Source organism: Callospermophilus lateralis, chromosome 16, assembly GCF_048772815.1.
Source record: "Callospermophilus lateralis isolate mCalLat2 chromosome 16, mCalLat2.hap1, whole genome shotgun sequence".
NCBI classification, from domain to species: Eukaryota; Metazoa; Chordata; class Mammalia; order Rodentia; family Sciuridae; genus Callospermophilus; species Callospermophilus lateralis.
In genome coordinates this window covers 50,025,997-50,050,815 of record NC_135320.1, presented here as the reverse complement: position 1 = coordinate 50,050,815, position 24,819 = coordinate 50,025,997, and the positions used below count along the sequence as shown (strand labels likewise).

Here is a 24,819-nt window from a genome sequence, read left to right as displayed (position 1 = left end):
TTTAAATGTGATATTCTTTTCCATATGAATGTTTTTGTAGTGTAAAAGTATAAAAAAAGTTTAGTGTTGAGCACATGATGGGTATTTAGTAAATATTCATTGAACAAAAATAAATAAATCATGCTTCACTTGATTTTTAGTGGGTGCTTCTGGTTGATATTTAGTGGGTGTTTAGAAAATAATATATACTTGAAAGTTTATGATTAAATAAATACAATTGTATTGTGAGTCAGCCTGTACAAATTGAAATAACAAAAAATAAATCAAATTAGTTTCTTTGCATGCATACTTGATTCTAGAATGTATTGGAAATATGTCCTGTTACTTTTTAGATAATCTTTGCAGACATATTGGATAAAGGAAATTTTAATAGGATTTTCTATTATATAATCTCTCAGTGTCCTTATTATATAATTGTGGCTTGTGAAAATGGGCATAAAATGCAATATTTTCTGAGTGTATTCTGGCCATGTAAACTTATTTTGATTTAGTAGGTAACAGAGTTAGCAACCCAAAAAACTTTTAGAAATGCTTTCACTGTGATTCTATTTTGTAGACAATGAGGGAACTGGGGATCATCCATTTAACATTTACATATGCTCTATTTTGAATTTCAGTAAGAAAAAGAAACCAAGGATATTATTTTGGGTATCTGGAGTTGAATTTGCCAGGAATGCAAGCACAGCTTCCTCAGTAAAGACCTTGGTTTTGGAAACATCTTACCCCTTGGCGGCTCTCCAGAGTTCAGACTTGGCAGCATCAAGGACACAACGCAAGGTGTTTATTTGATTTAACATTTGGCAAAAGGTGTTTTGATTTGTAGTTTATTTCCTCTCACTTTGTTTCCTTGTTTTGGGTTGTTTGGTTCTGGCAAGGAATCTGGGTTCTGAACACAGTTCTTTCTTATGAAAGGCAGTATTACCCTGAGGAAATGTTTTTACTTGTATTTATTTTGTGGTATTTGGATAAATCTAAGTAAATGAAGCAAGATTCATAAAGCTATTAATCTTTTTCTGATTGGTTGTTAATTCATTTTATATTATTATCTACTAAGATTTGTTGCAACATAAATACTTATTCTCTCTTGATATTTGATACATTATTATACTTTGGTACATTAAAATATTTTGGTAATTACATATTGGTTTTACTCAATCTTGCTGCCTAGCAATTAATGAACATAAAATATCAGATATTCAGTTTTTTTTTTAAGATTTCTCCATGCTGCACACGTATTATAGAGAGAGGAAATATGGCATAAGATGGAAGATTGGGGCTGTCCTTTCTTTGACCTTATCTTCTACTGTCTTTTCCCAGTCTTGACTCTTTGCAAAACCATTCAGTGGTTCTTCATTGCACTCAAGATAAAAGCTAAAGCTCTTAAGTTGACCCATAAAACTGACCCCTTGTTTTCTAATTTCATCTCTGAATATTCTCATCCTCCTTCACTTGCTTCAGGCATACTGACTCTTTTGTTTGAATATGCCAGGCATTTTCCCATCTCAGAGCTTTTGTGCTTAGGTTGTTTGCCTTTGCATTGTTCTTGTCTTGGATATCTGCATGGCTAGTATCTTTACTTTCCTTTGTATCTGTATTAAAAAGATCACCTTCAAATTGAAGGTCTTATCCGACTACCATGCAATACTTGATATTCTTTCCCTGCTCTATAGCATTTATCACTATTTAATAAGATATGATTTTATTAAGTTTTTTTTTTTTTTGCTTAATGTCATTGTTCCTCAGAAAAATATAAGGCTATGATGGCAGGAATTTTTGTTTGCTTTGTTTTTACTCTATCTCTACTAACTAGAATATTCTCTTGTTCTTGATGACTGAATGAATGAACAGTTGATTCAATAAACATTTTAAAAACTTACTATGCGCTTAACACTGTATTCTCACTGTATGGTGAGAATGCAGGACCGAAGTACACAGTTCCTTCTTTTAGGAGTGCGGTTTAATAAGGGAAATAGATAACTGCAACAGTCATTTTATTACATTCTTGTGTTATAATAAGAATATGACTATAGTGCTATCAACACTTGGAGAAGCAACAATTTAAATCAGTTGATGTTGCACTCATGAAAATGTAACAAAAATAACCCTCTGTATAAGTAAGAATAGCCTAGGTTGTGCTGCAGGAGCAAACTGGCCAAAAAATACTGTTATGACACAACAAATGTTTATTTCTTTTATAGGCTGTTTGCCCCAAATGGGTTGATAGGGAAGCTTTAGGGACCCAAGATGTTGACCACTTCATCCAAAAGTATTTCCATGATCACAGCAGCAGTGGGAAGACTGGCTTATTATATATTGTCATTTATGAGTTTGATTGGTCAAAGCAAATTGTTTAATTTGAAATGGGGGAACTGTGAAGTATAATATCGCCTTCTACCAGAGGGGAAGGAGAATTAGAAGATTAGAGTCAAATTAGTGACTGCCATACCCTTTTTCTGTTTTAAGGAAGAATAGAACATATCCTAATAAAAAATATTTTGAAGCATTTTTAGAGAAAGGAAGAACATGAGCAAAGATAGTAAAGTATTGTGTAATATAATAGCAAACTGTGTTTCATTCTAAATAGTTGGAGCACATTATATGTGTGGGATAAAGACAGGTTAAAAAGATTGGAGAGACTATGAGCCAGATTTTACCAAACTCTGAAGTAAGAACTGTATCTTAAAGGACATGGGGAAATATTCAATGATATAGCATACTTCAGGGGAATATCTTGACTAAACTTAAATCATAAAAGATTGTTCTGGAAGTGCCATGATATAGATTTGTGGGAAAGAAGACTGAAGATAGTAAAAATCAATTCTGCTACAAATTCAGTATTGCAAATGATGCCCCAGGTGTAGGCACTGACAGAGCATATAGAAAGAATGGAACAAAAGGCATGTTTTGGGGGTAATCTCCTGTACACAGGGGAAGCCTTGGCAGAAGACGGAACATTTCTTACCCTGAGATCAAAGTAGAAGTACTAATGCAGACAGGGTTTGTGTCTAAGGCTATGTGTAGATTTGTGTGTTGGTGTCTGTGAGAGACTTAGAGCAAGCTTGAATATTGACTGATTTACCTGATGGCCTGTATTTTCTTTCTGAGTTAGGAAATGAACCCAAGTGTCCAGACTAAAATGAATATGGATGGGAATTTGAGCAGAGCTGTGCAAATTGGGATGGCTAGAGTCAAATGGGAGATACAGAAGACTTGAGGCACAGGGATTGCTAGAAATTTTTAGCATTTTTTCAAAAAAACTATACATTTTAGTGCAAAAGTTGCTTTGGGAAACTCAGTTGCTTATATCTTTAAATTGTTTATAATTCAGCAATGATTGAAAATGTATACCTTAGCATGAATAGATTTAATAGTTCTACAGAATTTTGAGCATGTGATTTTTATTAGGGGGGGCTTATGAAATATAATAGCCTCTGGATAAGAATTTTGTTTAACTTGATAAGAAAATCTCAATCATTTCTTAATAGTGGAAAAATTTTATAACTAGTTGAGTAATTATGCAATACTATTATGGAATTTTTTTTTCTGATAGCTCTAAACTTTTTTTTAGAGAAGCTTTTAAGTTCACAGCAAAATTGAGAGGATGGTATAGAGATATTCCATATGCCTCCTGTCCTATTGCATGCATAATTTGTTCATTATCAACATTTCCTACTAGAGTCTTATAAATTTGTTACAGCTGATGAATCTGCATTGATACAGCATCACCCCAAATCCATTTCTTACTTTAAGGTTCACTGTTGCTAATGTACATTCTATGGTTCTGGACACATGTATAATGACATGTATCTACCATTATAGTATCATATAGAAGGAAACTTTTGTGTTCTGCCTATGATTGCTGCTTCATATTATAAGAGTATGATTATTTTTGTAAGAAAATGCCAAACTTCCAAAATGGCAATATTGTTTTGCATTCCCATCAGCAATGAGTGAGAGTTCCCATTGCTCCATATCCTTAACCAGCATTTGATGTTGTCAGTGCTCTGGACTCTGTCCATTATAATAGTGTGAAGAGATCTCATTATTGTTACTATAATTTAAGAGTTGTTATAAAATTGGGTTTCTTGTTGCCATTATATGTTAGATCCAGGATTATTATAAACACAGAAATGCTACCTTTATTATGGCAGATGAAAGGTCCAAATCTCTATGATAGAATGAGTTTAATTAAAGTCAGGCTACTGCTCTAATATAGGAAACTGTATTGACATGCACAATGCATGTGGCAGATATAGTAGAAAAATTGACTTACAGACTAAGTAATACTAACATCAAGAAGAGGACATAAGGAAGAATTGGCAGAAGTGGTCACCTGAGAAGGTCCTTTTCTTAAACAGAAGTATAATTTGGGACTTCACACAATCAGAGATTAAGCTGCCAGTTTAAAAAATAGTGAATAATAGTGTGTGTGCTTTTTTTTGTTTGTTCTAAAGCATTCAATTTTAGAAAGTAAATATTTTTGAGTACCCATTATGTACATATACTGTAAGTATGTAAGTGATACTATGTTAATCCAGAGTTTCCAGCATTTATAAGCAAGGACAATATACATTTATTATCACAACTGAAAGGTTATTTGGCATCTTGTAAGTTATCTAAAGATACTTTTATTGAAGATTCTTAGCTATTGATAAAAGATGGTAGGAGATCTAGCAGTAGCAGAAACTGTACAATTACCTGTAATTAAGTTGTTTCAGGCTTAGTATATTCTGAGACCATTCTTAAGAACCTATATATAATGGAGCTTATTGATTTTTAATGAGCATGGGGTTAAGGTCAGGGTGTTTTATGAGGGGAAGTCTAAAGTACTGTTTGCACTGTGAACCTTAACAGTAACTTATTGAATCAGCACAATGTAGAGGTATTAGTAATACTGAGCACTTATTGTGTGAGAAGCATCATGTTAAGTACTTTATCTGATTTATTTATTTAATTTAGCCACTATAATACAGCCATGAGATAAGTGTTCTTATTGTACCCATTTTAAAAATGTAAAATGAGCTTACATGGGTCAATAGCTAAAACGTAAGAGACTCAGAGGAAACAAGTTAAAGTAGAGAAGAGTTAATCTATACTTTATTATGCTCATATTCTTTAATGATATGTAACTACTTTGTGCTAGACATTGTCCCTATTTTTTGAGAATCTTTAGTATGCAAAGCAAAGATCCCTGTTCTTTTGGTACTGCATTCCAGTCAAGAGAAGTTAGAAAATAAACAACAGACTAAATTTAGTATGAAAAATTATTTTAATAGTTTTAAACATGGTTTTGATAGATCGAGTAAAATAACTCTTATGTTTCAACACTGATAATCTGGTTGTTCATTAATTTGGTAGTGCCTACACCAAATCATGCAAAGTATGAAATATTGAGTGCTATAAATATTTATTAAATTTGATGAAATAATACTGACCATTATTATAGTGAAATCTCTCCCTTTTCTCCTTCCTTATACACTGAAGATGCAGCATTCCAACGAAGCAATTAAATATCATTTGTCATTTTTAAAGGAACTTTGTTTTCTGTAATTACAGACCTAGGTGGTCTATGGCTTAAAAACAATGAAACTGAATTTTAAAAAGGCCCTAGGATGTATTTTTCTAAAGAAGGACACATTTAAGTACAGTCTTGGCACCTCAAAATATCTTCAGAAGCTCATGATTAAAGATTTAATTTTGTTCTTTTTGTTTGCAATATATGGGCTTATATATAATAAAAGAAAAGGGAGACAATGAATATGAAAATGAGAATGAATTACACTGGGGCTCCTTGGGTAACTTTTTCAGAATCCTACCAATGTAATGCAGGGAATTGACTAAATATTTACATATTGTTAAAATAAACTATATCATTTTTCTCTGTGTTTCTTCTACTTTTCTTCAAGCAATCTTGGTATTACTATATCATATATTCCCTTATGCAAGCATGTCTAGTTTTACTGCTTGAAATCCTCTGTTAGGTAAACCATCTTGCTTTAATTCTTTCTTGTGAGTGCTTTAAAGGGTTAAATAATGGATATGGTTTATGGAATTCATCCCTGAAATAATAATGATGTGGCAGAGTGAAAAATTAAAATGTTCAATCACAAGGTCATTAACAAAGAATGAAAAATAATTAAGGGCAAAAGAAGAAAGAAGGTTTTAAGATAAAATCCAAACTCAACTTGAATATAAAAAGAGCTGGGTGTTGAAAAAGGCATAGCCAGGGTTTTTGCAGAGAATGGAATCTATATTAAAAGAAAAGTATAGTTCTGTTTGTAACTAGATTTTTGTATTGAAAGAGATAGCATGAATGTGTTTAGAACAAGATTCTAAAAGAATTTTGGAAAAAATAGAGGTAACAAAAATGACACATATAGTTAAAAAATAAACTGTAGTTTGCATAACACATTCAGGAGAAATGTGGTCCAGTCAGAGATTATGATGATGGCTAATTACATTAAAAAGTTGGAAAATAACTTTTTTTTTTTTTTTTGCTTATTATTAGCTTTAGGGAATTTACTCATGAAATTAAGAGTTGCTTACTTTTACAAAATCCCATTTTTCGATCTGAGCTACCCAGAACAAGTTTAAAGGCAGGAACTCAGAATAATTCATAGCCTTTTTACTACATTCATTTTTAAATGCCTTATTTGAAAGGAATGTCCTGGTTTATGATTTTCATATTTTTCCCTTTTAGAAAGAGGCAGATGGTATGAAAACTGGACTCCCTTATTTAAAGGAATGTTGATATTTATAACCAAGCTTATCTCCAGCAAGATTTGTTTTTTGCAGCTGTTCCAGGTTGGAAAAAAATATTATATTAAAGTCCTGGCTTGTTTTCCTTTCCATATTTTGGGGGGATTTCAAAATGTGAAAAAAATGATGTTTGATTTTAAATATGAATGCAATGTAAACTGTGATTTTTTTCTGTCTATATGTGAATTTTCTGTTTGTATGCTGTGATGATATTACTTTTTGTTTTACTGATCTATTTCCTTGGTACTTCACACTTAAGAAATAATTTACTCATTATTTTCTATATATCATCAAAATATTCTAGGGAATGTAGATTTTCATGAGGAGTTAGCTTATATTGTTAAACAAATGAATTTCTTATTTTCCATTTTAATATTTTAGGCATTTTCCTCTCTGCTCAGAGTACCTTTACTTGTTTTTTTGCCTATAACTATATTTATATCGTTTATTTTAATTTTTTCTTTTTATTTTGTTCTCTTTGATTCTCTTTTTAATTATAAATGATGCCATATTTCTCTGGATATATTTTACATCCCTTATTTTTATAACTTAATTGAAAAATAACTATTTTATACTATGAACAATACATGAAGCTGTCTTTTTGGGCACATGTAAATATAAAAGAATGGACACCCACGCCTCCATATGTATATAATTTTTATACATATGTAAATGTGTATAAGGACCAACACATATATAGTGTTCCATAAAGAAAGAATTTGTAATTAATGCATTGTGAATAAATGTGTTAACTATTGATTAATGGGAAGGTAGCAAATAGTATGCTTGTCAAATTAAAGGAACTCCATTCTTTATGTAGTGATATCTTCTTGAATATGAAATATTGTGCAAATTGTTACTATGTCAGACTTACGTATTTTTCATTTTAAATTCTGAAGCAAAAACTTTTACTTAAAATTTTCTGTTGCCTCTCTATCTCAATCAACAATTTCACCATTTACTTCAACTTCATGAAATGCAGCATACTTGAAATCTATGAAACCAGTCATTACTAGTAGCCAACAACTTAATTATCTCCAGAGAGATTTCTTGCTCTTTTATGAACAAATGTTTTAAGTTTCAATCTTTAGTTCCCAAAATAAATTTCATTTTTTTCTCTCATTAGTCACAGAGTGAATGGTGCATGAGTCCTTTCAGTAAATTTTGTCACTTCAATCTATTCTGCATCTTCTTTATCCTTTCTTTATTGTTTACAATGATGCTCAATGAAGTGAAATGTGAAGAATATGGGAACTCAGTTGGTATATCACCTCTTTCTTTCTTTTTATAAGTGATGTTTTCACACAAGTGGAATACTCCATTACACAAATGCCATTCTGTCCTTTCATGAGTGTTTGCTTTATGCGGATTTGGAAAAAAAAAGTTACATGGAATTTTCAAAATTTTCAAAATTTTCAAATTGACATGACACAGTTAGTTAAAACTCCTAGCATTCTATTATTCTATACATTTACCATGTAACAAGGCAAGTGATGCTGTATAAGGCTATATATATATATATCACAGTTTCTTTATCCATTCATCTATTGAAGGGCATCTAGTTTGGTTCTACAGTTTAGCTATTGTGAATTGTATTGCTATAAACATTGATATGGCTGTGTCTATGTGGTTTGCTGTTTTTGAGTCCTTTGGGTATAGATCGAGGAGTGGGATAGTTGGGTCAAATGGTGGTTTCAGTTCCAGTTTTCCAAGGAATCTCCATACTGCTTTCCAGATTGGCTGCACCAATTTGCAGTCCCACCAACAGTGTACGAGTGTGCCTTTTCCCCCCATATCCTTGCCAATTTTTATATTCTTAATAGCTACCATTCTGTCTGGAGTTAGATTAAATCTTAGAGTAGTTTTGATTTGCATTTTCTGGTTGCTAGAGATGTTGAACATTTTTTTCATATGTTTGTTGATTGATTATATATTACCTTCTGAGAATTGGCTGTTCAGTTCCTTGGCCCATTTATTGATTGGGTTATTTGTTCTTTTGGCGTTAAGATTTTTGAGTTCTTTATATATCCTAGAGATTAGTGCTCTGTCTGATATGCATATGGTAACAATTTGCTCCCAAAATGTAGTCTCTCTATTCACCTCACTGATTTTTCTTTCTTTCTTTCTTTCTTTTTTTGCTGAGAAGAAGCTTTTTTAGTTGGAATTTACCCATTTATTGACTCTTGATTTTAATTGTTGCACTATAGGACTCTTATTAAGGAATTCAGGTCCTAATCTGACATGTTGGAGATTTGGGCCTACTTTTTCTTCTTCTTCTTCTTTTTTTTTTTTTTTTTTAAAGAGAGAGAGAGAGAATTTCAATATTTATTTTTCAGTTTTTGGCAGACACAACATCTTTGTTTGTATGTGGTGCTGAGGATCTAACCCGGGCTGCACGCATGCCAGATGAGCGCGCTACTGCTTGAGCCACATCCCCAGCCCCTACTTTTTCTTCCATTAAGTACAGTGTCTCTGGTTTAATTCCTAGGACCTTAATCCACTTTGAGTTGAGTTTCGTGCATGGTAAGAGGGGTTTTCTCTTTACTTCATTTCTCTTTAGTCTTTTGTAATTTAAGTTTACTCTAAACATTTTCCTTTTTTAAGAAAAAAACCTAATTGACTTATAATATATACAGGAACATGCTTATGACCTAATAGTGTATATATTGAATTTTTAAAAAATGCACACAGGTAAAACCGTGAGTATTTTATTTTAGCCACAATTTATATACATTTTGTTGATGAAGTCTTTGGATCTGTATAGTGCACAGCATGGAAGTTAGAGTCTTTTTCTTCTGGACAATTTATTTCAAATCTATATTTTTATTTTAATTTGCTAGCTTTTTGTTTTCTTTCTTTTTTGTGGAACTGAATGCTTTTAGAAAGCTCAACTATCACTATCCAGCATCACTTTGACATCTTTTAAAATGAAATGCCTTAGGAAAGACATTTCACATTTGACAGTGTAGGAGTTTGGGAATAGGAGATGGAAGATGGAAAACCACTAAGAATTTTTTTTGCTTGCTTTATGTATTTTAATCATATTTGACAAATCATTTTTTGTTAATCCATTGTAACTGAAATTTTATTGTACTTCTTTTCTCTCTACATTCTGCATTAGAGTTATGTTAGTTATAACTCAATGCTTTTCCCCATCAATGGTTTCCACATTGTTTTCTCAGTTTGTTACCTCAATTTCTTTATTATGTTTCTCTAGTAATACAATTTGGTGGTTTTACAAATGTGTGATTTGTATCATAGTATGTAAATATAAATTTTAATTCCACATTCTGTTTAAAAACTACCAGTTTGAAAAACTTATTTTGGTGAAGTGGTAATGATAGAATCACACAGTACTTCAGTATAATACCCTTTCCACATTTAATGTAACTTCTATATAATTGAATATACAGTAGTTATTTTTATACTTTTCACAGCTACTTACTAATAAGACTATTTTAAAATAAGTAATACAGAATGACCAATCTATAGAAATGAAATAACCATGAAGGATATTCTAATAGTTGCTTTCAACTCTTTATTTCACCTTATTTTCTTAGATTAAGATTACTTTGGTAAACATAGCTTACTTTCATTGGTTTTAAAATATGTGTTTGTTGGGCATGCTGAGGTGTACCTGTAATTCCAGTGATCTGAGTGGCTGATGCAAGAGGATTATAATTTTGAGGCTAGTCTTGGAAACAGAACAATGTAGCAAGACCCTGACTCAAAATAAATAAATAAGTAAATAGATAAATAAATAAATAAATATAATGTTTTTAAAAGCAGACTGGAGATATAGCTCAGTGGCAAAGCATTCTGGATTCAATCCCACATTACCAATAAATAAATAAAGAAAAAAAGATATGAGTTTTATAATAGTATTATTGTTAAGATTATTCTAATATGCAAATATGTGTTTCTAGGCCCCAAAATAACTATTCACAGCTTAGTACATGGGATAATATATATACAGTTTTTTTTTTTTAAGTTGGAAAGGAATCTAGAAATTGTTTAAGAAGGGAAACTACATGACTTTTTCAAGGCCATTTAGTCTTTTTTTTTTTTTTTTTAATAATATGGTTAAACTAAGGTTTTATGCCTGTGACCTGGAATGTTTACCTACTAGTTTTTATTTTGTCAAGGGACACAGACATTGAATGAATGTCTTTTTGAAACTGTGTACCAAACTAGAATTTTTTTCTTTCAGTTTATTATTCCTGAAGTAGTTAGCTATATACAGAGAGAGTGAAAGACAAATCTGTATTATTTTTGGTTCCCTCTGTATGGGCTTAAGTGGCTTTTCTTATGATGTTTTTGTTAGATCTGGAAATGAATTACTTGAAATGGATAATGGACATGGAAATGACTAATAATTAGCATTAGTGATGGCTGCCATTAAAATAGATAAGGAATTTAGTGAGTAAAATCTCATTTGTATATTTTACAGTCAAAAGTGTGAAAATCATTGTTTTAAAATCCTAGATTAAGTGATGAATGAATTTATTTACTCATAATTTCAGTTTATGGGTATTGAATATAAGTAATTTAGTATATCCAAACTGTTTTTTAATGTACAAATATTTATGTGTATACACAGTATGTGACTATATATTCAAATGACACTTTTAGTTTCCTGTCTAGAATTCTTACTCTTTATCTTCAAAGAAGTCTGACTATATTCTATTATCTACTCTTGCTAGAGACTGCCACATACTTAGGGGAAACAGATCCCACTGTCAGTTTCAAGGGATAGTTGATTTAAGTACAATCTCCTTTTCCTTACCATAAAGTGGAACATATATGTCCATAATGTGTAAAATAATGTGATAGGCCTGTATGGGTATTTAATATTGGATATTAATATCATCCTCCAGTTGGTTCCTATCAACCCAGGATATTTATTTGGTACATTTGGTTCAAATGAGCTTTTATCATTTTTTCATAATTAATTCACAAATTAAAAAAAATCTTAGGTATTAATTTTCTTTTACTAATTACTATAAAATTATTCATATGACAAATTTATATTGATAACTGTGTCCAACAGGTTTCTCAATGTCAAAGAAGAAAGTTATACAGATAGTTGTGGAATAGGCAAGACTAAAACTTCGTGATATTGAATTGGAAGTATCAACTTCACACACACACATAAATATATATATATATATATATATATATATATATATATATATATATATATATAAAACAGTGTCTCTCCATTAGAAATTAGCATATCTTGACTTCAGATCTTTGTTTCTAGATCCAATTTTGAGTAAATGTATACTGGGCATCTTGGAAAAACAGCAGAGTCAAGAGCAGGTGTAGGGAAAGTTCAGGATGATCTATGAATATTTTAAGTGCTAGACAGTATGGAAGTAATTAAAAGAATTATGGTAGGGGCTGGGGTTGTGGCTCAGTGGTAGAGTGCTCGCCTAGCATGCATGAGACACTGGGTTTGATCCTCAACACCGCATAAAAACAAAATAAAACTAAAACTAAAAAAATACATACATAAATAAATATTTTTTAAAAAATTATGGTGATATGTCAAAAGGACACAAGCCACCTTGAAGGACATTTCATTGGCCAATACCAAAGAAATTTTGGCATTAAAATAAACAAATGATACAGATGAAATCTAATTCATTGATCAAAAAGTGATCTATGATTATATACTGCTATAAACACAAATGAGTAAATAGTGAGAAGCAAATACTCTTGTACATAGTACAACACCAACTAATAAATGTGGTAGGAATGATGAAATTGGAAAATAATTATTTGGTAACTGTCAGAGTTTCAATAATTCAAGAAACATCAATAGATGGTAAACTAATAGTTGCAACATTTTATAAAGAACAAGATATAAAACTTTTTATAAACACATTGATTACTAAGGAAAAAGCTTAAATTCACAGTGGAGAAATTGGGTAGAAACTACCCTAGTGAAGTAATCAAAGTTAGCATCACTAATTGAGGACATCATGCAATAAAAACAATACTATATTTGTGATATTCCTGTGATGTATTTGTGAGTTGAGTGGAAACCAAAAATTGAGGGAGAAAGTAGGGGAAAAATGTTAGACAAAGGATAAATGAGAAAATTAGGTTGATCATTCTCAGTCATAATGATTCTGAACGTATGATAGAAGTAGTCAGGGCTAGGGAGATAGGACCTTAGTGTATATTTGAAAGAATAAGGCACCAGAGGAGGACATATTATATGGAACAGGTGAACTTCGGGAACATCAATTATCAGTTTCACAAGCAGAGGTAGAGTGCTTATAAAGGAGGCCAAGAAAAAAATCTAAATGGAGAGTGTTACCTTGGAAACCAACAACTTAATATTTTAGGACTAAGTACTCAGTGGTGCCACGTGCCTCAGAGTAATTTTGTAAATAATGACATTGTTTTCTCATAGCACAACTTTCTCTTATATTATCATATTTGCTGCAGGAAATTTCTAAAATATGAATGTTTCCTGAAACATAAGTATTGGAAAAGAAGATTTGCCTTCCTTCCCTTTTATTGCAATACCTTACTAGTTGAACTGTGGTGTATTATAAATTGTCCTTGTGTTTCATAGTTGTGGCAAGGACATATCCCACCTGTCCTAGTTTACACATTTGACTTTGGGTAGTGGGGTCCCTTGCTTTCACAAAAGGGTCCTGGTTTGGATGATAAATTATATAGCCCTCCTGTTATAAGCTTCTGTTAATAGGATCATGTGAATCTGGGGAAGTAATAAATAAGTCGGTGTTGCAGCCAGTTATTGACATCTTTTATTCATTAACCAAAAGCTTATTCCCTTCCTTTATAATTCTAAATCAGCTTTTTAATAAATTTGGACAAATAACACTGGGAAATGTGGCATATTCAAGCCCACTTTTTGAGACTGACAAGGCACCTGTACAGACTCAGAGGATTTTCAGTAGACTTTATTAACATATTATCATATTTGGAGTATATCAGAACATTTCATCTACACTGAACACACATGCTTCAGAAATTCCTAATCATATTCATCTAACATTTGGGCTATACAGATACAAATGTATTTTTACTAATAAATCTTCAGAAAAAAATTATTGGAAACTTAAAAAGTAATTGCCATTTGAGATGTTTACATCAACATTTGAGATGTTTACATTTGAGATGTTTACATCACTTTTCTTCATCCTTTAGTCACCAGTTTTTGGTACCAGTTGGAAGAAGTATGGGTTATACTATCTATATGAAAGCTGAAGAAACTCTGGATCTCCTAGACCTCTCTTAAAATAACCCAGTTTAAAGGGATTATGCACATTGAAAACTCGAGGTTTGAGACCTTTATTCATAATGTTTTCAGTTATTTTTTGTCTCATAAGCAAAAGAAGACTTAAAGTAGGTTAGTTAATATTCCAAATGGATATGAAACTGTCCTTTCTCAACTGTGTAATCTCTAAAGCCAAACATGCTCTTCTTTCTTCTTATTCCTCTTGACTAATCAGGCTCTTGAGTGAAGCTGCCCACCTTATTGGTTTTATGCCAGAACTGTAGAAGTCTGTTTTTTACATTTTTTATGTCTTCATCCATACTTTGTAATAATAAAAACAGAGTCTGCATTTTTTAATTTGATACTATTTAATTGTAACCTTTAGAAACACTTTTGAAAGAATAATTTTCATAAAAATAACCTTTATTTAGAGAATAATGTAATTTGTGTGACTAATGACCTTTTAATTTGATGCCTACAAGTTCATAATAGGTATCTCATAGACCAATCCTAGCTTAACTAACCGATCTCCTTTTGCAAATATACAGGAAATTAACTAAAGTGCACTTCCTGTTTTGTTGAAATAAAACACTTGGTGATTTTAACAATCATTTTCCTGTATTAGAAATGATTACTCAATAGAAATTCTCTCCTTTATGTGGCTTCTCAGATTTGAAGTAACTACCCCTTTTATATTTGTGTAAAGTTCAGAATTAAAAAAAGTAATCCCAATGGACTCAGCTAATGTGGCACCCCCTCCTCCAGTGATGAGTGTTGTTGATGGTATACACAAGGCAGCTTTTTGTCTATTCTGGGCAGTATAAATTTAATGTGTTGTTTTCAAGTGTGTCATGTGTCCAGATGCCACAACAATCTGTGCATTAAAAAGGCATTAAAATGAAAGTAAGTAAAATATTTGTGGGTTATTTTTTGGTGGGGCCCAAGGAATTTGTGATGTAATTATGTTTGGATCAACTAATTCTGTTAAGTTTTTGGAAAAACAAGCACATTGTTTTCTTATAGCAATTATAAACATTTTATCAGATAGATTTCTAACACTCCCTCACTCCCAACCTCACCACATACCCTATACATACATTACCTTGCTGCCAGGGAGTTGATCCCCTTGTTGAACATGCTGCCTCCTTGATCCCTCCCCAGTCTTACTATTTCTAAATGGTAAGGTCTTGGACCTTTTGATTAATTATACTATAGTTAAAAAGCACTGTTATTCTCTCTCAGTTTTCTGTCTGACTCATGGCCCCATCGAGGCTGCTTCTAAATTCTGAAAAAGTCAAACACCAAATATTACTACTTTATATTTGCTATATATCTTCCTTAGTGGATTTTCCTTTGGATTTTAGCAAGTTTTTTCCCCTGTTCTATTAATTATCTTCAAAATTTTCAGTCTTTCTAATCTTATTAAATAGAATCTGATTCAGTTATCATACAAAACTTTTTGATGACTGTCGCATTCAGAAGAAGCTTATTTAATAAAAAAAAAAATTTAAAAAGAAAAACTACCACAGTTTAATCATGCTGCCCCAACCAGACCTTACCATGCATCAAAGAGGATAAAGGATCCCACAGGCCCTGCTCAAACTTCACATCTGCTTCCAACAAGACTTTGCAAATTACAGCATGCAAAAAATTACCTGTGAGCTTATTATAAAGAAAAGCAGTGGTTCTTAATCTTTAATGGTCATAATAATCACCTGGGAAGTCTAAAAGCCAAGGAAAATTGGAGATCTATGGGCCTTAGCCCTTGAGATTTTGATTCAGAACTGTGATGGGGCCCAGGAGCATGCATTTTAATGAACATTCCAGACATCTCTGAGACTGGGAATGATGGCCACATTTTTACAAATGCTGACTTACATCCTTGAATTGCCCTGATTTTAAGTATACCAGTGCTGAGTTTCAGCTTGCCAACCCTTCCTAGATTGACTGGTATTTCCCCAGGCCGCAATTGACTCCTGAGAGACCAGAACATTCAGTATCGTTTTGGGATAAATATAGTCCACGGTTCTATACATTCCTGTTCTGTGAATGCTTATGCCCTGCATTATACTGTGGTTCTTTTCATGAACCACTCTCCTGCTATTCTCTTTTCTTCTTACATTTTTTATATACCACCTGAACTCTCTGTCATTGAGCACTTCATTGAGCATCACTTTTACTTTGTGAGATTAAACTTGATTCTTCTTATAGACACCACTTTCTTGAAGCATTCTAAAACAGAGACTATTCTTTCTTTAAATTTCTGCATACCTGTGAGTTAAGAGTTTGATTGTTATCATATTTCTATATTGCTGTCTCTAGATCATTTACTTGTCTGAATTTAAAAACAAACAAGCAAGCAAGGCAAGTTGAAACACGCAGCTCCTTTGTGGTTCATTCCATTTAACTGTACTGTTCTCTCGTTCTCTCTCTCTCTCTCTCTCTCTCTCTCTGCATCTATGGTCATTCAGATCCCTCCTTAGTCTTCTTAATTCACAATTTTTTTTTTGTGTGTGTGTGTGCCCAAGCCCAAATTCTGCAACCATCCCAATGCTTTCCGTGTTCACATGTGTAATAATATGTGCATTATCCTTTCTCTCAGTTCCTTAGTTTTTCATGTTTTTCTATCCAAAACAAGCACTATCTCAATAATATCAATTTCTCATACTCACTATTTAATAACTTAAGTTATTCTCTAATAAATAACCTGTAATTCTTCTACTGTTAATATTAATTATCTTTTACTCTCGAGTTTGGTTGTTCAACATCATCTAAGCCTTAGAATCAAAATCCAATCAAGTTTCTTGTTAAATCTAAACCCCCGCTATCCTCACTTTCTTCTCTAGCTTTAGACACCATGGGACAACACTTCACCCACTTTTTGGACTATCCTAAACTCTTTTTTTTTTTTTCACCTTACTGCCCATCTGCTGTGCCCATTTAGAAGAACTAAAACTCTGCTTAATCTGACTACCTTTTCCCTGTGCCTGTCTGTACTGGGCACCTGAGCACTCAGAAAGAAATACATTTATAGTCCTGTAGTCCAGTCCTACAATAGGTCAATGGTTACCAAATCCATTTGATCTCTTAGTATTTTCCTTCAACCTGTTTTCTTTTCAGACAACTCTGCATTCCTCCACAGCATGAATTCCAGTATCTCTGTACTTTCTACCTTCCCTTTCACAGAATATAATCTTTCCTCCTAGTTCATAATAATAGCAGAGCTACCAAAACTCTCTTTTGGCTACCAAACTTCAAACCACTTTTTTTTTTTTTTTTGCGTGTGTGTGTGTGTGTATGTATGTATTTCAACCATTGTTTCTCTGTTTCTTATTAAAGTGAAAGGTAGTGTAATATGATTATTCAATCAAATATGTACTAGATTCTACCCCTTCCTATCTACTTAGAATTCTCAATCATTTTTTACTTTTGGTCCAGTTTTACTTTTTTCTCCCTTATCCCTTCATTTTCTACTTGTTCCTTTTAGTTATCATTTAAACCAACTCAAATTTCCATCTTTATTTAGAAATGAGCCTCAAGAGTAAAAACAAAGCATAACAACAAAAAGAGCAAAATCTTCCTCAATCCTAGTTCATTTCTACTTAGAGGAGATCACCCTGGTCAAGTGATGCTACAAGGAAATATAAAACTGATGAGTGCCTATTTAATTTGGGTCCAAAGAAACCTTTGCTTCTTTCACTCAGTGTATTTAAACCATTCTAGGAGGTGTGCAGTGGTACCTCAGTTCCAATTTTAATTGGCATTTTGCTGATTACCAATGCTGTTAACTTTTTAATGCACTTACTTGTCATTCATATATCATCTTTGGTGAAGTTACTATTCAAACCTGTTACTCCCGTTTTAAAAATTGGTCTGTATCTCTAAATATTATTGAGTATTCCTCATACATTCTGAATGCAAATTCATTTGTCAGATATAGGTATTATGAATACTTCCTATCTCTTACTTGCCTTATTTATATTTTACTAGTATGTTTTATGCACAAAAATTAATTTTGATGTAACACATTTTATTCTATGTTTCTTGCTATTTGTATTATAACTGAGAAATATTTGCCTCTCTCAGGTCTTATAAATTATCTCTACTTTTTCCCTAATATTTATTTTATTTTTTTAGGTCTTCTGTTTAGGTCCTGATTATCTTGAACTGTGTATGGTGTGCAATAGAGGTTAAGTTACTTTGTTTTTGTTTTGCTTATTTTGTTTTTCATAAGAAAATATAGTAATTCTAGAACTATATTTTAATACTGCATTAATTTTAATTCCATAGATTGAAGGCTGAAACCCAGCAATTAGGATTCTTTTCCTGGAGCATAACTTTTGGGGTTGACACAGTTAACTATTCTATAGTTACTTTTATGAACATTTATATTAGTGTTGGCAAGTTATTAGGGTTTTGGAAGTAATCTTTTCACATTCAAAATTTTAGGTAATTTTTTGTGCTGCTACAAATGAAATTAATTTGGCAAAATTATAGTAAGCTGATAATAAAACTGATATAAAATAAAGGTCATTTGATCTTGAAAAGTTTTGAAAGACTGTTAGCTCTCTAGTTTTATACAGAATTTTGTTTCTCATAATAATGACTTGTCCCAATACAATCAACTTTCTGTATATAAGGGTTTCATACCCAAGGTTTTCAATTCTATAGCTATTCTCTTAACATGAAATTATAACAATTGGCATTAAATTTTGATTGTTTAAAGGCTTAAAAGTAATCTAGAGATGATTTAGAGTACATGGGAGGATATACACAGGCTATATGTAAAAACTATGCCATTTTATAAAAGGGTTTGCCATTTTATAAAAGTTTCTGGGGATTTGAATTTCTGAGAGGTCCTAGAATAAATCTTCCATGGATACATAGGGATGGTTATTATATTTATTTACTTATTAAAATGTTAACAATTAGTAGTAATATTAATAAATGCAACCAATAATGGATTGAGATAACTAACATTATTTAATGTAATGTTAATTTTTATGTTTATAATATCATACATTGTCTATTTCACATTCTGATAGTATTTCAAATCATTTTTTGTTCTTTAAATCTCTGGAGACCTAAATCATGTATGATGCCTCTCAGGCTAGGCGTAAGTGATTACTCATTGGAGATGATACTGGTGTGCATTATTAAAATATAGTTTCCACTAGTGGTGATGTATTGAAAGGACATTTAAAGCAGAATACAGAGCCTGAGTAAATTCATGAAAATGTTCATGACTTTCTTCATGGAACTAAAAGCTGAAATTGATAGTTTATGGAACATGAGTAGGGAACAAATGACAAACTCAGATCATTAATGGATCTTTATGTTATTTTTTTTTCTTTAAGAAATATGTCATCATTTGCATGACTCCAATAAGTTAATTACATGAACAATTTTTAATTTTAAATACTTTGGAAACAGGGTCATTTGATCAGGAATAAAAATATCTTCTTTGTTCAACACTGTGTCCTAGCAGCTAGCATGTGGTTGTATTTTCATGATTGGTTCTCAATTTTGATCCAGCCATATAAAATATTTCTACATAATTATAACTTCTTGCTTAAACTGAGGATTTTCTTAGGTAAGGGTTCTTCTCTTAGCTTTAAAAACTGAGATAATTATTTTTTCCATGGTCATGGGTTGAATCTTTTAATAACCTGTGTTTTGATATATATTTAAATGTCACAGTCTGGATGATTTAATGCTTTTTCTGGAAGCAGAGACATATGTGAAGGCTTTGGGTTTCTTATTTCTTTACTTCTTCTTTCTGGATTTCATAAAAAAGGTATAAATGAGCAATAAAATGACTTGGATGGAATGTGATTGAATATAATACTACATTTGTTTGTTTTAAAAGGTCACATATTTTGCTTAAAATTACATGTGGCAAAATTGTTATGTTAAATTCAGGTTAAGAAAGCATATTAAAAAAAAGGTCTTAAATCTTAAAAGTTCTAGAGTGTAAAGTTTTAATTAATGAAAAAATTAATGATGAATTATTTTAATATGCAATTTAGGTATTAAATAAAATTAGCATTCTTTCTTCCTTAAGTATGTGTTATCAAATTTCAAGAATGTTAAAAACTTCTCTGATGATTTAATCTGAAATCATTCCTACAGCAAAATTCATAAATAATAAATACTATCTTATTAATCCATATTTTAGTTTAGCTGGGTCTCAGAGCAAGTTATCTCCTCAGGGAATGTAGTGTTCTTTATAAAAGGAAGTGATGAGACATAATCTCTAAGGAATTAAATTGTGAAAACAATCTTGGTATTGTACATGCTAATATAAATCTGTTATTCCCTTTCTGCATCTATCACAACACATTTTAAATCGTGGCTGATCTTGTATGCAAATAGCTGTCTTATTAGAAATTGCGGCTGTATGTGCTAATGTCTCCCTGGATTTCTTGGGAGTTTTCTATCTAACCATCAAAGCAATAGAAATGAATGATGATTACTGCAAGACTTTGAAGAACAAAGAAAAGTCAGGACATTTTAGAGGTTCTATATATATGAGACATTGACAGTTTGAACCATGCAGATGAATGGGTATTTCTTTATTGAGGTAATTTAAAATAGCCTCAATGTGTTTATTAGTAAAATATTTTTCACTTTCTTGTGTTTGTTACAGCTAATTAAATGCAAGTTTTTTAAAGTGTGCATTCTATAGATGTTTTTTGTTTTACCATTTGGTGAAATGATTTTTGCTTATATAAGTAATTGGATATAATTTCAGAAACAATAGTAAAGTTAAAAGTTTTGAAATTTTGATTATTAACAATCTTTAAATAATTAAGAATAAAAATTGAAAATCAATTGATAATATATTTCCTTGGTGGAAATTGTTTTAAAGTTTTTATATTCAGAGATTATTATACCTATAAAATATGACTGTTTATAGAGCACAGGCCCTGATAAAAATTTAAATACTTTGCTATATTTGTCATACAGAGCACATTTACAAATTATTGAAATTCAGTTTCCTTTAGTGAAAAGATATTCTCAATTGACCCCTTACTTTTTGTTTACTACAGGCAATGAATGAATAAAATACTGGCCACTAAATTGTTAACTCTTCCTGGGATGTTGGCTTAAATGATCAGAAAGGAAATTCAGAGTAGCCATTTTGGCAGATAGCTTTAGTAACCTGATTTTCTTTTTTTTTTTTTTTTCTTTTTACACATATTCCATAAGGATAAAAAACAAAACTATACTGAAAAGGGGATATTATCTTGTGTATTTATTTGTATAAATTAACTTCTCTCATAAATTGAGTGATATCTTTTCTAGCCTCACACAATTAAGATAAAAATAACAACTCACAATTAATAAATGCAAAATCACTATGCAAATGGATTTTCTATATGAATAAATTATAATATATCTATCAACATTACTTATGGTGCTTGTCTTGACAATTATTTTGAATGTTTTGAATTATAACAAGTTACTATAGGATTAGAGATACCTTGGTTTCATTTATAAAATTTAAGAAATGTGTTATCTTACATGAAAAATTAAATGGTTTATTAGAGTGGAAGTCTTAATTTTTTAACTGTCATTTTTGAATATATTTATATTCCCAGATATTGCTTTAATACTATAAATCTGAATATTAGTATGATCAGAGAGATAGGTTTTAGGTGAATTTAATAATTTTCTTACATGTAAATAGAAATTATTAAATTAGAGATGCCTTTTACTGTGTTATATGGGATCATTTTAGCTATCTCTGTGAGAATATAAATACACATACACGCACACACACACATAAAATGCAGTTTGATCTGAACAGATTTCAAATGCACTTGGTGTTTTAGAACCTTAATAATGCTTATTAAAATATTTGCAGTTTGATAATTGCATCCATTTATATGGAGAGATCTCTACCTGTTTGTTTTAGCTGAAGTAATACCAACTGCTTTAACAAGTAGATGTAAGAAATGTATAGTGGCTCAAATGCTGCAAGTTTATTTCTTGTTCTCATAGAAGTATGAAAGTGAAAAATAAGTTGGTTGGAGAGCTTTCCTCCATGCACTCATTCCAAATCCAGGCTCTCACAGAGTCTCCATCCTCATTATATCATTTCTTAATCCATTCTCATCTCAACCAGATAAATTAGTATACATGAAAAAAATTTATGTAAGCTCTAGAAGTAGGAAGCAATTTACTCACATTCTATTGGCTGAAAGCAGTGATGTGCCCACAACTAGTGAGAGGAAGCTGGCAAGTGTAGCCAAATATGCCTGGGTAAAAAAAGAAAAGCATGTATTTTTGTGAGCAACCAAAAGTTTTTTACTATTTTTGACCTTTCTGGCCCTAAAATAGCCATGTATGTCCTTTTCCCTGCTTCCTCAGTAAGAGAAAACTTGATAGAGTTCATAACTTACTGCATCCAGTTCAAAACCAAGAATCTAAAGCTAATAATGCACAGTCTTCTCAAGTTGGGATGTGGTTACTTGAGGTTTATAGACCATGAAATTTACCTACCCTTTTCCAGCCTCACCAAAAGAAGATTCTTGCTTAGACCCCAATTATGATCCTTTCAGAGGAACTCCTTCATTTTTTTCTTTATAATTCTGCCTTCTGGAATGTTCTTTCTTCTTGATCACATATAAATTTGATAGTACAAACTCAGCAGAGTTTACCTTCCTTGAGGCTGCTCTCATTGTTTTAAATACAGAGACCCAAGCATTGGTTTTCACTTTCAGACCTTTGTAAATAAAGTTTTTGCTTTCTTGGCAAGTGTAGTTCCCTCAAATATTGCAAAGTTTCTTACCATTTCTAGTGAGCTCCTTGTACCAATAATTGTATGCTAATTTCTTTCGAACATATAATTCTCAACCTATGCTTTGTTTCTATCCTGCGATTCTCTGTTTTTACCCAAGAAGTCTACTTGGAAGTAATTTGAAGTAATAGGCTCAGTTTAGACAATAACATCCTTAATCTTAATTTTGTTTCTGTCTCTCCCTCACCCCTTCTCTTTCTGTTTTGAGCTGAGAAATTTTAATATGTTTTTTGTTTTTCAAAGTCTTTTTCAGTTTTATTTCTTGCTGTTTTGTTTTTAGCAATTATCATTACCATCTCATTAGTCCCTAATTTGCTGGACTTTCTATTTCTTAATATTTTTGTTTGTGAGCTGATCAGTTCTTGCCTCACTTTATCTTTTCCTTATAGCACCTTAACTAAAAGCAGTGAGGAACAACTTCTCTTGCACCAATGTTGGTATTATTTTAGCAAAACTAAAATAAAATAAATCTGTAATGAATAAAACCCACAGATGTATAAGAACTCAATTGCAATTGAATTCTGTGCCTTTCTCATAAGTAGGATAATAGGGTGGTTTTATGATTTGGATGTGAAATGACCCCAGAAAAGTTCATATAGCAATGCAGGGATGATCGAAAGTAAATTGATTAGATTAATAAGAGCTGTAACCCAACCAGTGGATTAATACATTTGATGTGTTAATAATTTGAATTTATTTCTGGGTGGTCATTGTAGGCAGTTACGATATGGCTGGAAGAAGTAGGTGGGATGGGTTGTGTCCTTGGGGATTATATTTTGTCCCTGGCTTTTTGCATTCTCTCTGTTTCCCAGCTGCCATGCCTCTACCATCCCCTTCCACCATGATGATCAGCCTTATCTCAGGCCCAGAGCAATGGAATCAACTTACTATGAACTGAACCTTTGAAACTATGAGCCCAAGTAAATTTTCTTACTCTAAGTTGTTCTTGTCAGGTATTTTAATCATAGCAGTAAAAAGCTTACTACTACTACAAGTGATAGAGAAGTTCATGAGAATACTCTTCTCCATTCCCACCCAGTCTGACCAAATTTATGTTTCTACAAATGTAACTTGGAGATATCTGGAGTTCATTTCCACTTGAGCTATTAGGAGGGGAAAAAGGATGCAGGATTGTGCTTGAGAGATTTTCATGCTAAAGTTTGAAAGTGATGCATATCATTTCCATTCAAATTTCTTTAGGAAAAACTCAATTTTATACTTGAATTTAGGCTAGGAAATATTGTCTAATTGTGCAAGCAAGAAAGTGGAATACACATTTGGTGGCAGATTATAATCTTTATTTAAATATTTAAATTAAACAGAAATAGTAGGATATGACAGATAATATTGAGGATTAATGAAACAGTATATATAGTATGCAAAATATAAGTAAATGGTAGTATCCTTATTGTTTACAATAAGATGGACACCACTAGAACCTAAGTCATCCATTTTGTCTACAAAAAGAATACAAACTTCCTGAAATTCAAACTTTTGCCTTCTTATCTTGTGCAATGCAGTAGATAATTGGTACAAAACATGTGACCAAGAGCAAGCATGTAGCCCCAGCCCATTTGAAGAAATACTATGTGATTTTCACATTTACAGATAATATTATCTAACAGTGTGGTTTAATTGAGCATTGATATTTCTTGATAAAAATAAATGTTTCCAAGAACAAATGATTGGAAAATTTAATTACCAGCAATTGTATCCTTGATAATTTATTTGAAAGAATTTTGTGTTCTTTATGGATATCTAATGGGAATAAGTCAAAGCCATTTTTACCCATTGCTTTAAAGATGAATTTTAAGGAATAAATTATTCCTGAAGTTTGTAGATAGTCTTTTTAAGGATTTCATTATAATTGTTTTCTTTCTTTTCAGCAGGCATTTTGGAGATCAAAGATGGGTAGAAAAGATGCCTCCACTATAAAACTTCCTGTTGATCAGTACAGAAAGCAAATTGGTAAGCAGTGAATTCCCTTTGATACACT

At 31.6% G+C, this 24,819-nt stretch overlaps 1 protein-coding gene across 5 annotated transcripts in view; it reads left to right on the top strand.

Moving 5' to 3' along the window:
- The window catches only part of Triqk (triple QxxK/R motif containing), a 72,003-nt gene that overhangs the window by 14,764 nt on the left and 32,420 nt on the right, over nt 1-24,819 (top strand). For 2 of the 5 annotated variants that reach the window (XM_076835866.1, XM_076835868.1), the window contains exons 2-3: nt 618-777; nt 24,710-24,791. In XM_076835866.1, coding sequence (XP_076691981.1) covers nt 24,731-24,791 — 61 coding nt within the window. In that variant the 5' untranslated portion in view covers nt 618-777; nt 24,710-24,730. The remainder of the gene's footprint in view (nt 1-617; nt 778-24,709; nt 24,792-24,819) is intronic. The other 3 variants (XM_076835869.1, XM_076835871.1, XM_076835870.1) reach the window with 3 other exon arrangements.